Source organism: Fundulus heteroclitus, chromosome 1 (genome assembly GCF_011125445.2).
Source record: "Fundulus heteroclitus isolate FHET01 chromosome 1, MU-UCD_Fhet_4.1, whole genome shotgun sequence".
Lineage (NCBI taxonomy): Eukaryota > Metazoa > Chordata > Actinopteri > Cyprinodontiformes > Fundulidae > Fundulus > Fundulus heteroclitus.
The window spans coordinates 9,235,948-9,251,953 of record NC_046361.1 but is presented as its reverse complement, the minus strand read 5'-3'; the positions used below and the strand labels follow the sequence as shown (position 1 = coordinate 9,251,953).

General features: G+C 43.2%; 1 protein-coding gene across 2 annotated transcripts in view; it reads right to left on the bottom strand.

Moving 5' to 3' along the window:
- Positions 1–11,676: 11,676 nt before the first annotated feature.
- Positions 11,677–16,006, bottom strand: part of mtor (mechanistic target of rapamycin kinase) — a 101,829-nt gene continuing 97,499 nt past the window's right edge. For both annotated transcript variants that reach the window (XM_036129082.1, XM_036129053.1), the window contains exons 54-58: positions 14,715–14,780; positions 14,550–14,630; positions 14,260–14,340; positions 13,993–14,098; positions 11,677–12,000 (exon numbers count right to left, since the gene is read on the bottom strand). In XM_036129082.1, coding sequence (XP_035984975.1) covers positions 11,985–12,000; positions 13,993–14,098; positions 14,260–14,340; positions 14,550–14,630; positions 14,715–14,780 — 350 coding nt within the window. In that variant the 3' untranslated portion in view covers positions 11,677–11,984. The remainder of the gene's footprint in view (positions 12,001–13,992; positions 14,099–14,259; positions 14,341–14,549; positions 14,631–14,714; positions 14,781–16,006) is intronic.

Genomic DNA, 16,006 nt, shown 5'->3' with positions numbered 1-16,006 from the left:
GTGTGAATACTTTTCTGAGACAGGCTTCTGACATCTCCTGGAACCAGTTTCTTATCGACTCATATTTGGTTCAAAGTTTCCCAAAATCACCGCTTCTGTGTTTTTGACCCATCCACTGCTTTATTTTCCAAGGTCATCCTGGTTTTGACCTCTTGCCAGGAACTCAACTCTCTAAGATCTTGTATGTTGGTCACGTCACGCCATAAAAAAACGGGTTGGACTGACCTGACGCAGCGTGTACCGTCTCCGGGCCCTGCAGACGGGTCGCCTTGCCTGGCTACAGCTTTTATTAGGGCTCTTAATTACGCAGCTGCTTTTCCCATTGGAACATAAACATGTCCGGAGTGAAAGGGGTGTTTTTTTCTTGTTTCATTATTTTATTGACTTAGATGAATCCTGTTGAACGCCCCAGTTCATATTTCAACCTGGCGGCAGAATCCCCCTCAGAGAAAACCTCGCCGCAGATTTAAAGATGAAAGACAAGAAACAGGTAAAGGTCGAATCGGTAGTCTCGGCCCTACGTGAACTTTTCCTCCGTCTCACCTCCTCCCGCTCCGCCCAGGTCTGCTGATCTCCTCCCCGCCCCCCCCCCCTTTTTTTTCCACACCCTAATCGCTGAGACTTACAGAAAAATCAATTTCCACTACCCAGTGAGGAGAGGCCCGGCGTTTCACTAGCGCGTCTGATTGATGATGCACAGACGCCATCTCACACCCCGCTGCTTTTTATTGCACCTCCGAGTTGGTCGCCATTCACTGCATTTTTATGGCAAATAATAACAGGAGATGTAATAGCAATTCCCCCAGGTGAGTAAATCTGTGACGGGGAGGCAAGAGCGCGGCCCGCCCAGACAGCTGGAGGACAGTCCTGCGTCTACAAGTTACTTAGGCTGAATGATTAGGTCCACCGCTGTGAAGGGGGCCCGGGGCCATCCGACAGCCAGACGTGAAGGCTGTTGCTGAGATCAGCTCCATCCAATCTCGCCGTTCAGTTCCTCGGCGACGCTCGCGGCTTTAATAACGCTGAGTGGCCACTTTGTCAGCTGCATCTGAGAAACGCGCAGGAACACAAGGCAACGCGTAAGCGGGAGCCTGTGGGGGGCTATCGAGACGTAGCTAGTGGACGACACGTGCAGAGGGCATGTGACTCGGGTGTCTCCACGTGGGCCCCGGTGCCTTTCGGAGACGTGCGACCCGCCACTCCGGCGATTTTCACACGTCTTCTGAACAGGGTGCGAAAACAAAAACATGCAGACATTGACAGCTCTGAAAGGAAGCAACACCTTGTCTGAAAAGCAAGCCAGAGAGAGAGGAGGGTTCACTGCACCCAGCCAAGAGATGAGGAGTTTTTATGAACACTATAAAAGCATTTGCCATATCTTCCCACCATCCTGTACCTTATTTCGGTTATTATCTGACTTTTCAATCCCTATTGTATAGCATCTCTCCATCCAGGCCAGTGCGAGCTTTACTCTGCTTGCTGAATGTGGAACTAGTGGATTGGATCAGCAGAATTTGGTTACCTCTGATCCAACTGTGACAAAAAAATGTGTCTTTTTAAATACATTTTTATTTTATTTTATTTTAAAACATTGACATTTGTAAGCATCCAAAAAAAAAAATCTCATATTTTTTGGTAAATTATCCAATTTTTTCACAATCTTGGAGTGTTTTAGAACATTTAAGTAAATTTTTTACATCACCAATGTTGCGGAAATCCTCAAATATTTAATTTAGAACGACGCTACCCAACCAGCCATGCAGTCGTCCTGCGTTATTCACAAAATGCGAAGTATCTGTGCTCAGTCCAAAATTAGTGTGTGTTGTGGTACAACAGGGGAAATAAGAGTAAAACTTAAGCACCAACAATTTTAACAATTTTTGTAGTTCATCGACAAAGACTGAAAAAAAGAGAGATAGGAGGAATTCAGACCAATGGTTTCATCATATCCCTCCATGCACAAAGCGTGCCAAGGAGAGAGATTCTTCATCTGCGCAGGCAGCGTCTGCTTGGCAGAGCATGACATGAAGGTACATTATTACATCCTGTACAGTTGCTTAAAGCTGTAACAACTGTTACAAGGAGGCTTTTGAAAGACAAAGAAAAAGAGGTGGAAATTACAGCATGGTTTTTGTGAATTGTGTGAACAACCATCACCTTGATGGTTGTTCTGACCAAAAATTATAAGCCTGTTACTGCCAACCCTGTTCAGACCTGAGGAAGCCTTTTGGATGAGATGAAACGACTTGAATAGAATGACAGAAGTTCAGCTGCCTTCTAAATAGGTAAATAGTATAATCAAAAAAATAAAAAGTGCTGCTGTACCTGTGCTTTATGCCAGAGTAAAGTTAGCATGTGCATATAAATGTTGAATTTTTGGATGATTTAGCCAACATGAGGCACATCCAAGCTAATGTGAACAACCTTTGATTTTTTTTTTTTTTTTTTTTTTTTTTTTTTGCTGTTAGGATGTAAATGCACCTGCAAAGACAGACATCAGCAGGTCTGAGAAAACATCATGAGCAGAATGTACGCATTTTTAAGGTATTCAAGCACAGTAGGTTTAATCTGTGCAGCTGGAAAATTATTAGACAATAAAGTCTCTAAAATATACGCTACCTAATAAAAGAAAGAATAGTTTAGTGTAGAGAATAGTTACCATTGTCACAGATTTTGAACTGCTGTTATGTTTTATTTGGTTATACGTCAGACCACAATGTGTTTTGAAAGAGCAAGGTGAGGTGTCCGTCTCTCATGTCTCTCTACAACCATAACAAAGCCAAGATGCAATAGAAATGTCACCTTGAATTTGCGTCAGCGGGCGCTTCTGGTGCTCAGAACTGCGTCTACAGAGAGCACAGAGACAAACAATGCTTTAAGAATCTTGATTTGTCGAGGGTGGGGGGAGGAGGGGGGATGTTGCTGAGTTTGCAGCCTCCCTGAGCACATCCGTGCAGCCTCACACCTGGGGGCTGTCACACACAGCTGCAGATGACCGGCTCTACACCGTGTCGGTGCCCCGCCGTCTGGCTCAGCTGGAGCAAACACAATGCTGTCCAATAACTGTATCATATCCAGGGTAATATCATCAGCCCCAGTGTTGTTGCTGCGCGGCAACACGGCCTCTGTTGTCCTGGACACACAGGGATGACTCAACGGGCCAGGCCCACGGCTGGCCAAGACCTTTACCTCCGCGTGGCCTGCCTCGTGTCACGGAGAGCAAACGCGCGCTAGTTGGCTTGTCACCAAGATGCAAATGAGTACTGGGAGCGCTTCAGCTCTTCCTTCAAACGAAATTAGAAGTGGCTTTGTTTAGACTTTCAAATCAGCACGGTGACCTGTTTGTTAGAGCTTGCAGAGTTTGCAAAAAAAAAATGGCTGCATATCAAGATCTCAGCAGAAAAGAAATGTCATAACAGAGAAAAGTCCTGGCAAAGCGTCTCTGGCCCATTACACACTCTTAATTTCGTTTGCATGCTGATCTCTAAAACATTTGTGTTTGCCTGTCACAGTGTACAATCTTCATGAAATGTCCATTAGCAAACAAGAAACATTAGCCCTTTTTATTTTTGTTTATTTGTCCCTTTATTTAACCCATTAATTGTTAATTCTGCTAAAATATAGCATCCGTTCTCCCAGGGGAGCACAGAAATTTGCATAGATTTAAAAAAAAAAAAAAAAGCAAAACACTGTATCAAATAAAATTGCCAAAGAGGACATTAAAACCTACCCTGAGTCAAAATGTGTTCATAGATATTTATGTTAAGTCTTTGATTGGCGTGTCAAACTAGGTGAATGACTTAAAGCAACATTAGTTAAATGCTAACTTTAGGGTCCGGTTGATAACATCGTGTTTGGTTGTTGTTCCTAAAAATATGTTAATTAAAAACGTCCCTTTTTTATATCTCTCACCCACCCCTCGTACCCCTGGGCTGGGTGGGTGGCTCTCCATCTCTCAAGCACGGGTCCTCTACCAGAGGCTTCGGAGCTTGAGGGTTCTTCTTAGTATCTTAGGTGTTCCTAATATTGGGCTCTTCTGGACTGAGATGTGTGTTGGAGCCACTTCTCCAGAGTGGGGGTTACTGACCTGAGTGCTGCGATGACCACGGGCATCACTGTTGTCTTCACCTTCCAGGCTCTTTCTAGTTCTTCCCTGAGTTCTTGGTATTTCTCCAGCTTCCCGTGTTCTTTTTTTCCTGATGTTTCCATCACTGGGGATGTCCACATCGATCATGACGGCTGTCCTCTGCTGCTCATCAGTGATCACAATGTCTGGTTGTGATCACCCAGTACCATTTTCTCTGTATCTGGAAGTCCCACAGGATCTTAGCTCTGTCATTCTCTATCACCTTGGGAGGTGACTCCCATTTTGACCTGGGGGGTCTCCAGTTGGTATTCTAAACAGATGTTTCTATAAACTATACCAGCCACTTAGTTATGGCGTTCCATGTATTCCTTCGCTGCTGGTATCTTATACCCTGCTGTGAGATGCTGGATGGTTTCTGGGGCCTCTGTGCATAGCCTGGTGTGCCAGCTATCTGTCAGTGGTACATCCCATTCAGGGGTTTTTTCCTCCCGTGATGGTTCCTTCGGTTCCTTCTCTTCCAGCTTCCATTGCCAGAGACATTCACTGAGTGCTTGGGTCCATCTTCCTGATATATTTTTGGAGCTTGGTTTCATCTTCAATGGTGGCTCTGATGCTCACTAGGCCTCTGCCTCCTTCTTTGCACTTAGTGCACTTTGCCTGTGGATACTGGATTTGGGTTGGAATCCCCCATGCATAACAACATTAAACCCACTGGTCTTAAGAATACAATTGTTTGATTTTAGCAGTTTTAAGCTGTCATTTATGAAAGGTTAAACTACTTTGGCAGTCAGACAGACTAAAACATGCTTGTACTTATTTAAATCTAATGGTTCTCCTCCACATTTTAACAATGGGAGGGCCAGACCTGGTGTCAAGGAGCTTAAAATAACACTGTACATGTGTGGTTTGGACTGGATTCAAAATTGCTTTATAAACTTATGAGATGCAAGATCTTCCGCCCCAGAGTTGAAGGTCAGCTGTTTTCAGTTCCACTTTCACCAGAAGTGTAGCATCAGGGAAAAAATCTTTACGGTAGATCATCCAGGACTCTTCCTGTAAGACATCTTCAGGGGGAAATGGCAAAATTTACATGATCTCTTTTCTGCAGTTCTGCTCAGCATCATAATAGAGATTTACTTATCATAAATTTTCTTGCTTCCTCTGCAGAAAAATGACTCCTATCAGTGCATTTATATAAACACGCTATAAAAGGCAGCAGAGCGTATGATAAACCACGTTGAGATGTAGCATGTTATCAAGTTTATCAGTGTTATGTGCACTTAGCAGTTAAACCAAGTTTACACATGCACACACATACACATACATGTATATATATATATATATATATATATATATATATATATAAACACATTTCACAGTGTGACATCAGTGCTTAAAAGAACTACATGAACTGTAATAAAGGTTGCTATATCAATATCATGTATCGAGGCTCACTATGCCTGAATTATATGTGCTTGTTGTCTGATGGAGGAGAAAATGTTTTAGGAGAGTATTAAGATGTTTCGGTAAAGTCACTAAGAAACTAGAAGTAACAACGGATGTGGCCAGAAACAACTTTTTTTTTTTTTAAACAAAAGCAGTTTATTAAAATAGAAACAAAGACTTCTTTGGATGAGCTCCTCCGTATCTGAGGTCCACGTTTGCATTCAAACCACCGATGAAAGACATCAACACTGTTTAGCTGAGTGTTTGTCACAAGTCCAATCTTTACTGCAAAATTGTCCAAAAGTATTCAGTACCGCATAGTTTCCCAATATTGTGCACGCAGCCATAATCAAAACCATAATATTCCACCACAATGGGTAACAGCGTACGTTTGGAGCCTCCGACATGTAAAGCACACAGAGAAGGCTGCCCCAGTTTTTTCATCTCATGTCTCCTTTACCTGCTTCTCCGGTAGTATTTACAGCACTTGAAGCAGCTACGCCAATTATATTTCCTCATAACGACGGATTATTTCAACTCACTCCTCTTAATTATCCACTTCAGCTGTCAACTACTTACAGGACCCCTGAACTACTTAATGTGGGAGGAAGAATGCTGCTGGCTCATTTAACAAGATAACATACACGTTGCACCATGGTTTTTTCTTCATTGTAACACTTATTGTAGATCACTACAGTAGCAAACACACTGACATACAAAACCAAATATCAACCAGTTCCTGTTAATGTACAAGCTAGCATTAGCACTGTAGTACAGCTGGCTGGTAAAGGAAGTTAGAAAAGTAGCAGATTATTATTTTTTAAATAAATATTGGTTCAATAGACTGTTCATAGTATGTTTTCTTTCTTGAGAGAATAGTAACTTCATATTTGCTTTATACGACTTGCAACAGATTCATAAGCAGAAACACTATCCAAATGTTGTTTGCAACGGAGACAAGAAATAAAAAGTAATGGAGTTAAAACTTGAATCTTCATATGGATGCTGCAGCACAGCTAGCTGATACAGGAAGTTCTAAAAGTAGGCGTTTCAGTATAAAAAGAGATTTTAAAAATCGGTTTTCCAAATTTAAGGTGAGGAACTAAATGACTCGGAAGAGTAAACGGCGTCAAAGAAAACAGGAACTACAATTTCTTTCAGCAGATTCATCAGCTAATTTCAATGTGACTAATGTCAATGGTAGCACAACTTGTAGTTTTTTTTTATTTGAATGAAAACAGAGAATAAAAACAGTGGGGGAAAAAAACAAAGTAATGTTGCTGGGGCCTCAAACTCTCACGAGCCATTGCTTCAGAAGCCATGAAATTGTTTCTGTTCCACTTTGTGAGTTTTGCAATGTGGCAACCGTCCATCCATCCATCTTCCATGCTCGCTTATCCGTCCGGGGCGTTAGTTGGAGAGGCTGGGTTCTTGTCTCCAGCGATCTTTGGGTGAGGGGGTGGGTTCACCCTGAACACGTAAAAAAGAAAAATCAATAATTTGTGTCCTGCAGGTCGAAGTTGATGAGGACATGATTTAGCCAATAGTAGTGATTAATAAACAACAATAAATGTCCCTCCAGCAATCAGTTACACAATGCCATTTTTTATAGGAAAGCTTGTAAAACCCTAAACTTGTACCACTAATGACATGCATAAGGATATCTGGGGTCAAACCTGCCCCCAGCCTTTCGCTCCGCCAGCCTGTACGTTCCTACTGTCTGGCAATGAGAGGTTTACACAAATAAACTGCATTTCAGTTGTCCCTGCTCCGAGGAACATTAACAGGCAGGGTAAACAAGGCTGAAGCTGGCAGGAGAATGCCTCTGAAAGGGTCCTCGGAGGCCAGCAGATCTCAGGCGGGCTAAACTGCTGTCAAGTTCATCGATACTGGCTTTACACCACAGTGCACAGAGACAGCCTGAGTCCCGCCTGCAGGCTCCAGCCTTCAACGACTCCAGAGCCTGCAATCGAACTGCTGCGGTTGGCCGTCAATATCGCCTCTGCCCGTCTCTCTTTTCACAGCTGTTGGCGAGGGGAAAAGCAGCTAGAGAGGAGATGGTTTGAGGGCCAAAGCGTTCTCATAACCACAGCAGGGCCAGAGGAGTGCTTTGTTTCCTAGGGAGTAATCAAGGAAAGTGCTGCATGCCCGACTCCTTCACAGATCTTTAGATGAGACGGGCCGCACCGACCTGCACACCTTCCCACGGGGGATCCCTGAAGACGAAACTAATTGTGTCCTTCATTTAGCAGTCCGCTTGGCTATTAGCTCGTTAACTCCTTTGTTTCTTTGGATTTCCAAAACATCCCGTCTCAGAGGGGAGCTTCATGTTTAGAAATCGGGATTAGTTTAGGGGGATATAGGGGAAACTCTCAGCACTTTCAGCATTGGAGAATCCCTAAACGAGCAAGAATGTTGAGCGGAATAAATCCATGGCTTTAGAAAATCGCAGATAGTCGTTTAAATCCAGTTTACTCAGTTTACATTTTATCAGTAAAAATTTGTTGTTTTAAGCCTCTTTAGTTTTTACATTGGACAGTTGTTTTGACTTTACCTGTTCTTATATTGGATGTTTCAGACAGGAAGATCTTTGGTGGTGCACCCCTTCCAACCTCCGTTTGAGCTTATCTCTAATCAACCACCCTATGCAAATCTGACAATGTTTATTTACATATGAAATTGCATGTATACAAACCACTGAATTTGTAGTTGTTTTAAAATCGTAAAAGAGTCTGTGTTGGTATTGGTCCCCCTCAGAATGGCAGCTAGCTCCAGTCTCCAAGACCAGCTGGATTTATAGTGAATAAAAGACACCTGGAGTCATATTTACTGCAGCTAAGACAAACTACTTAAAACCTTTTAAGTTAACGTCATTCTTTTCGAAGTTTAACTTGCTTTTGCTGTATCTGCTTTAGTCTCAATGTTTCAACTGAAGCCTGCAGAAAACCAAAGCATTAGCTTGAGACCTCAGAGTCCTGGAGAAAGCTTTCAGCAGATGTGTTAATCGTTTGTTAACCCTTCTGATGTTTTAAAAGTTGCTTTATGACTCATGCAACTCTGGTTATTGTCCGTCTCTACTGTATTTTGATTGAACAGTTGTTGTTTTTTAAATGTTCAGCACGATCCATGAAGTGACATTTAAATTTAGAAGCACACTTCCAGCTGCAGAGCCGGCAATGCTTTTAACAGGATGGTAGAAGCTTCCTTGTTTTAAGAGTGTGCTCGGACTGAACTCAAGATGCGGAAGGAGCATTTATGAAATCTCAGGGGGTTATGGGAAGCTAAAGAGGGTGCATGGATGTGGAATAACATCCGGAGGGGGAGCTCTTGCAGAGGAACAGAGGATGACGGATGGAAGATGAGAAACATAGCGCTGTGAAAAAGTGTTTGCTTACTTACAGATATCTTCTGTGCTTTCCCACACCCTTAAACCTATTGAAATGTAACACACCACCTAGGCCTTTTGTAAAAAAAAAAAAAAAAAAAGTAATTGTCTGCTAAATCTAATAAACGGCTGCATCACTCTTGGTGACAGCACTTTGCATCAGTTATTTTAACGGAGCCACATTGGAGGGTTTCCCAGGATGAAATACCTTTCAGGATGATGTAATCTTTTCTAAAAATGCGGCTTCGTAGCAGATGCAATGAAAGCCTAACTTTCAAAACGGTTCACGTTTGTCCTGCAGTGCTTTAGATGTTCTTCTAGGTTCTTTTGTGACCTCCTGCGTGTGTCATTGGTGCCCAGTGGGAGTGATTTTGTTAGGCTGACTTTTGTTTTCTAATCTTTATTTGTCATTGCAACTTTTGTGAATTCCAATGAAATCTGTCCTTTTTATTAAACTCGTCCTTTTTAGAGAGCAGTGGGCTGCCATTGTAAGGCTCCGGAGAACATCCTGGAGCCAGGACTCTTGCTCAGGGACCCAGAGAAGGCTTTGGGATTCAAACTGGGGAACTTGCAGCATTTCCAGGACATATGTGCCCTGTTTTAAACACTTTACCACCACTTTGGAGGGATCTATTAGTGGATAATGGATTAGGCCCATTATCCACTAATAGATCTCACTATACTTCTCTGGAGTCCCAAAGCTATTAAAATGGCTTTGTAACCCTTTCCAGACCGATGTTATCTGCTCTTGAACCATGTCAGACAGGGGCGTGCTCTCCAGCTGTTTCACATATTTTGTCCTACTTCCTGTCATCGGCGGTCCTGTTTGTTTCGTGTTCTTTGGTTTTTAACTCGCATCTGCCTGGCATGCTGCCTATTGGCCAAGTCGTCATAAATCAGAAGTATCCCTGTTCTGACCTACCTGGTTATATACAATATCAAAAAAGGGATGTTTTCGATTCCTTAGGTGTAACATTGTCGAATGAAATTGAACTCAGCTTTAAAAGCATGAGATTGATTGAGATTATCCGCGGGTCAGCGGAGGTGGGAAGGGCCCGCAAAAACGGAACTTAAAATAAGTAAAATGTTCTTAAAATGAGTGCATTTGTCCTTGATTTGAGCAGGGAAATAACATGATTTGCCAATGGAATAATATTTTTGCACTTAAAATAGGAACAAGTCATCTCCATCACCTTATTTCAAGTGCAGGATGTCTAATTATCTTATTTTAGGGGTCAAAATACTCATTCCATTGGCAAATGAAATTATTTACCTGCTCAAATCGAGAACAAATATACTAACTTTAAGAACATTTTACTTATTTTTAGATCCGTTTTTGCAGTGGGGCCATTAAAGTTTGACATAGGGACAGGTTAGTTTGGAGAGCTTTGGGTAATTAATCCATGAAACCATTGTTTTTAAACAGCTTTTTATATTTATTCAAGATATTAAACATTCGTTACTTGTAAAACATCCGAGTGGGACTGTACATGAGGCTCCGGTTCCAGCAAGGAACATTTTGCTATAACTCATTACGCCTTCAGGGCTCGGACCAAAGTGGAGGCGGTGGTCATGTGACAGCCTGAAAGCCCGATGGTGCCGGGCCTTTTGAGTCCCTTCCACCTTCGAATGCCAAGCCTCGTCACATTTCCTCACTTTGGTTAGGGGGGTTGGACATTGTCCCTCAATGAGTATCATTTATCCCCATCGACTTGCTCCACACAGACAACTAGGTTGTTTTTTCTGTGGCCTTAGCCCATTTCCACAGTTGGTAAACAGCTAAATCCCTCTCCCAATCAATGGAGCCTATTTAACTGAGCTATTGACTTGCTTGGCCTTCACCAGACATTAGAAAACTACTAAAAAATAAAAAAAAATCCAAACAAGTTAGGCCAGAGAGAAAGAGAACAACAGAAACGGTGGCCCTGGCTATGAAAAAGTCGCATTTGCGATAATGAGGCTCTGGTAGCAGGAGGAAAGAGAGTGCCAGTGTAGAGGCAAAGGAAGGGTAAAATAAAGAGGGGAAAAAAATAGAAAAGCAAGGGGAAAACAGAGGAGGAATCGATCGATATGAACAGATAATCACCAGGCCTCTGTTCCAATGTGTAAAGAGTGTGACATTGCAGAGGTGGGCACGGCAGGGAAGAGATCAATGGGCTGCTTTCTGTTGATCCCTAATCCTTAACTATCTATAAGTAATTAACCTTCAGAGGAGAAATAAATGGAGAAATTAGTGGGGGAATAGCAATGAGAACAAATAGAACCGAGGCTACCTCGCTCGCTCCAGATAACACAACAGGAGCACAAATTAATGGTTGTCTCCTGTGCTGCCTCTGCAATTTGCAGCATCGGATTCAGTTTTATTTGTGCAAGGCTGCATCTCCCCGTTGAGCTGCAGTCCTGTCGCTATATTTATTATGGGATGACAAATATAGCAGCGGCAGATAGAACAAGAAATCTCATCTCAGCTTAGGAAAAAATCCACATATTAGTTCTGGTTGTAAGGTGGGATCTGGTCTGGTCTCATCATCTCTAACCTGATAGGGGCTTTTTTTTTTTTTGGAGGGCTGGAGAAGCGGAAGGAGGCTCTGCTGAGGAGTCACAGCGCCCTCAGTGGGCGTCAGAGGAAGCGCAAAAGCAAAGCTGAACTCTTCCACATAAAAACTTGCCTTATTAGAGGATTTATTTGCTTTCTCTTCGTACTTTAGCAGCAGACCAGACGAGCGGCTCGGTTATATGCACACAGCACAAGCACAGAGGTATCTGTACAAGCTTTAATGGCACACAAATGTCCTTACAGTACATTATATCATTTCAGCATACTTGTGTATTCTCACAAGTAACCTTTAACATATCTTTAAGTTAGTAAAGGGCAAACAATATCACTTCGATCCAATACAGAGTGACACAACGGCATGGTCGGCTTGTAAGAAGTAACAAATATAAGCTCTGCTCCGTGGCTTCAGGACATTTTTCAGGGCGGAGGGAAATATTTCTGTTATGTGTTCCTTCCTGGTTTCTCAAACCGAAATTGAGCCGCATCCCTTGGCTGAACGAGACGTCTCTTCACCAAAATGGACACCTGAGAAAGATCAATAATAAGCCAATGGTTAGAAGAATGGAGCGATTGATGGTAGGACGTCAGCAGGAGAAAGGCAGCCTTCTGAATATGATGGAGGTACAACGCTCTGCAAAAGCATCCACAGCTCAAACCTTTTCACATTTTGTCACGTTAGAATGATGAACCTCTACGCGTTACGTTGGGATTTCATGTGACCAACATGATGACCAGCCTGAGTCAGAATTTCATAGAAACCTTATTCAAGATGCATATTTAATAAATATTTCAAGCTCAGTCAGATTAGATGGACAACAATTTAAAGTACCGACCACACGCTCTCAATGGGATTTAGGTCTGAAGTTTGAATTCTAAACTCTGATTAAAAGCCCTCCTTCATAGTTCTGTCTGTATGCCCGAAGGTAGACCTCTGGCCCCGCCTCACGTCCCTCCACTGCAGCCTCCAACAGGTTTTCTTCTTGGATCTCCCTGCATTTAGCTCTCTCACTCCGCCCCTCTGCTCTGGGCAGGTTTCCAGTCCCTGCTGAGGAAAAGCCTCCTCACAGATGATCAGGTCAGATGGGAGCAACATTTCCCACCTGCTTGCTGTGTCGACTAGATGATCTGCAACAAAACCGCCAACAAGACTTTTTATTTATGTCTCCCACCAAGGGCTCTCTTCTTGTCGGTCCCCCGCTGATGCAGGATTCATGGAGAGCACCACAAACAGCCTGTCCCTTTAAACCAGGGGTGTCAAACTCATTTCTATGTAGGGCCACTTTGGCATCATGAAGTCATTAAAAGGGCCGGTTGCACGTGTTTAGACGATACTTTTCATTTCATAATTTCATTCCAGTTCACATAGAAGTATAAAAAAACGCACAGTAACATAAAAGTAGCAACCTTAGGCCCAGTTTATACAGTTTATCTGCAAGAAAAGTTGATATTGGGTTTAGTTACACTTACAGGAGGCACAGTTTTAGCCACTTTATACACTTTAAAAGAATATATGCCTCTACTTTATGACATGAAGTGCCTTTTTTTTTGGCTCTTGAGGGCCGGATAAATTACCTTGACGGGCCGGATTCGGCCCGCGGGCCTTGAGTTTGACACCTGTGCTTTAAACAGACTCTCACACCTGAGCTGTCGATCACTGCAGCTCCTCCATAGTTAGCATGGGCGTACAGGTGCTCTCCTCGCCAGGTGTGCTGGTCTATGTGGACGGTCATGTATTGGTAGTTGTGCCATATTCTACACTGCAAAAACGGAACTAAAAGTAAGTAACATTTTCTTAAAATTTTTGTCTTTTTCCTTGATTTGAGCACGTAAATAAGATGATCTGTCAATAGAATAAGATTTTTGCACTTAAAATAGGAACAATTTGTCTCCATCATCTTATTTCAAGTGCAGTATGTCTAATTATCTTATTTTAGGGGTCAAAATACTCATTCCATTGGCAAATAGTCTTATTTCCCAGCTCAAATCTAGGACAAAAACACTAATTTTAAGAACATTTTACTCATTTTTACATCAGTTTTTGCAGTGTATGTTCTAATGAAATACTGAGCTTGATCAGATGCTTAAAATGTAACATTGTATAACCTAACCCTGCTTCAAACCTCTCCTCAGCCTCCTGCTGTGTTCCCCGGGTGCTCATGGTGCCGTTCTCCCTCGGGTCTTCATTGTTCTCTGATGTTCTCTAACTAAGCCCTTAGCCCCTCACAGAACAGCTGGACTCGGCTCATTATGTGACTCCTGAAGGCCATGGATTGCGCCGGACTTTATTCTTTGACATCACGCACATTTTCATTGTCAAAAACAATATTAAATATTATTCGTCCTACCACTTCACAATCACAAACTGCTTTGAGCAGGTGAATCAAAGAAATCCCAATAAAAGACGCTGCGGTTTGTGGTCGAACCGTGAACAAATGTGGAAAGGTTCCAGGCGTATGAATACTTTTGGAAAGAACAGAACATCGTTGCATCTCTGCTCCAACAGAACGGAGTACTGACCATCCAATGTAGCACTGGCACAGGTTTTCATGGGACGTGGCCTGCTTGATGAGGAGCTCCACCTGTGTCGGCACGTCCAACGTCTCATCGTGAGAGAAGTCTCGACCTGAGGGGAAACAAGCTCTCGTTACCACGCTGGGTCTGCTCGACCAAAAGTACGTCACATCCTTTAGGAGAATGCATGTGAAGAGTAATGCGGAGGTGGCTTTGCAGCAAAGCAGCAATCCCCCGGTCCGGGTGGATCTGTCCAAGAGCCGCGTAACTCACCTGTGAGCTTGTCCCGCACTCTGTTGATAATCTGAATAGCTTTCTTGTTGAGCGCCTCGGGCTGCACCAGGCCGTCTCCAACTTTAAACACACAAACATGACGGGGGATAAACAACTGCAGACAAGTTTGGGAAAACAAATTCTGTTTGCGGCACTAAGAAAACAGAGAAGGTTCATGTGCTGCTACACAGACCGGCGCGGCTGGCTTATGACAGCAACAGAGCTCTGAAATATTCGCTTAAACACTACAAGCAGATGTAATGTACGGTCAGAGGGAGGAAGAAACTCACTGAAGGAGTGAATGGATTCGGGTACGGTGGTCCCTGGTTTCTTGTGGGTGGTCTCTCCCAGGTCTATTCCATCAAGAGCTTCTGCGGACAACAATGCAAACGTTTTCACTGCGTTTTTCCTGTGCGACGGGGAGAAGAACTGTGTGCAGCGTGTGTATTACTGACCCACGGACTGTCCAGCGGTGTAAGAGTCGGTCCTGGTACGGGAACGCTTGGTGCCTTTGGTGTTTGCTGTGCAAGAGGCAGACAGGGTCAAGGAGACGGAGACTTTCCTCACAAATCATGCTGGACTTTATTTAGACAGACATAAAAAGTAGCAGCGATGCTCCAATATTCACAAAGACCAAACTGATGTGATAAAGTTGCCTCTCCAGGTCTGCTGCACAGATGATACTGTCTGCACTATTTAAAGAAACACTTAAGATCTTCCTATGCTTGCTGACACTGGAACACAGACAGCAGAGAAAACACAACTGAGCTCCTGAGTCAAAGGCTGCTTACATTTTCGACTAATTCTGAGTTATTTATTTCTCTAGATTAAATTAATTATTGTATTAATGAAGGCAAAACTTGGCACCATTAGCCTTTGGAACCCAATAGATTTGTATTATTTACTCAAAACTTGTGATCTCCTTCCAGTTTGTCCTGTCACACCATCTGAGGGAGAAGAGACTCAGTACTCTGACTGAAAATACTTGTTATGGCCAATTATTACAGGCCAAGCTGAAGAGAGGTGTGACACTGCTCTTCAAACAGACTCTACAGCTCAGGTCAGAAGTTTACATACACACATCGTTGGTCTGAATGTTATATTAACTTGGGACATTAAGGGTTAAGCGTTTGCAACGCTCATTATTCTCCATGTACTGATATACAGCTTAAAAGATTTACAAGTGTGTACATTTATTGTAGATTATCTCTAAGACACACATGGTCAACATTATACAGCCACACTGCCGTCCACTCACAGGACCAACCAACCAGAACCAAGCTGGAGATCATCTTCATCACAGCCGCACATCCATGACACGGATGTTTGACAGCAACATAGAAAAGTCAGTAAAGCTCTTGAACGTGCATCAGTGCAGCTATAAATCTCCTCAACAACTCCTGCCCCCTTCAAGCTGCACTGCGCAACGCTCCGCTGCAGGAATGCATGTAGAGAAGCAGCGAAACGACACACCAGCACCTTTGTGTGTGGCTGCTGGTACACCTGATTTTCCTGACTTCACTCTGGGCAGATGGATGTTGCTCCACACATCCCTCTGGTATCGCTGCCATCGAGAGGGATTTCAGTACCACACAAAATGGATGAGCCAATCAGCATCGCCGGGGGGAATTTTTGTAGATGTGACGTATCAGAGAAGTGACTGTCTGGATTCTGACAACAATGGCGGCTCGCGGTGAGGAAGCAAGCGTTAACATTGATGCTGCTGTTTCATCAATGTTGTCCAAGC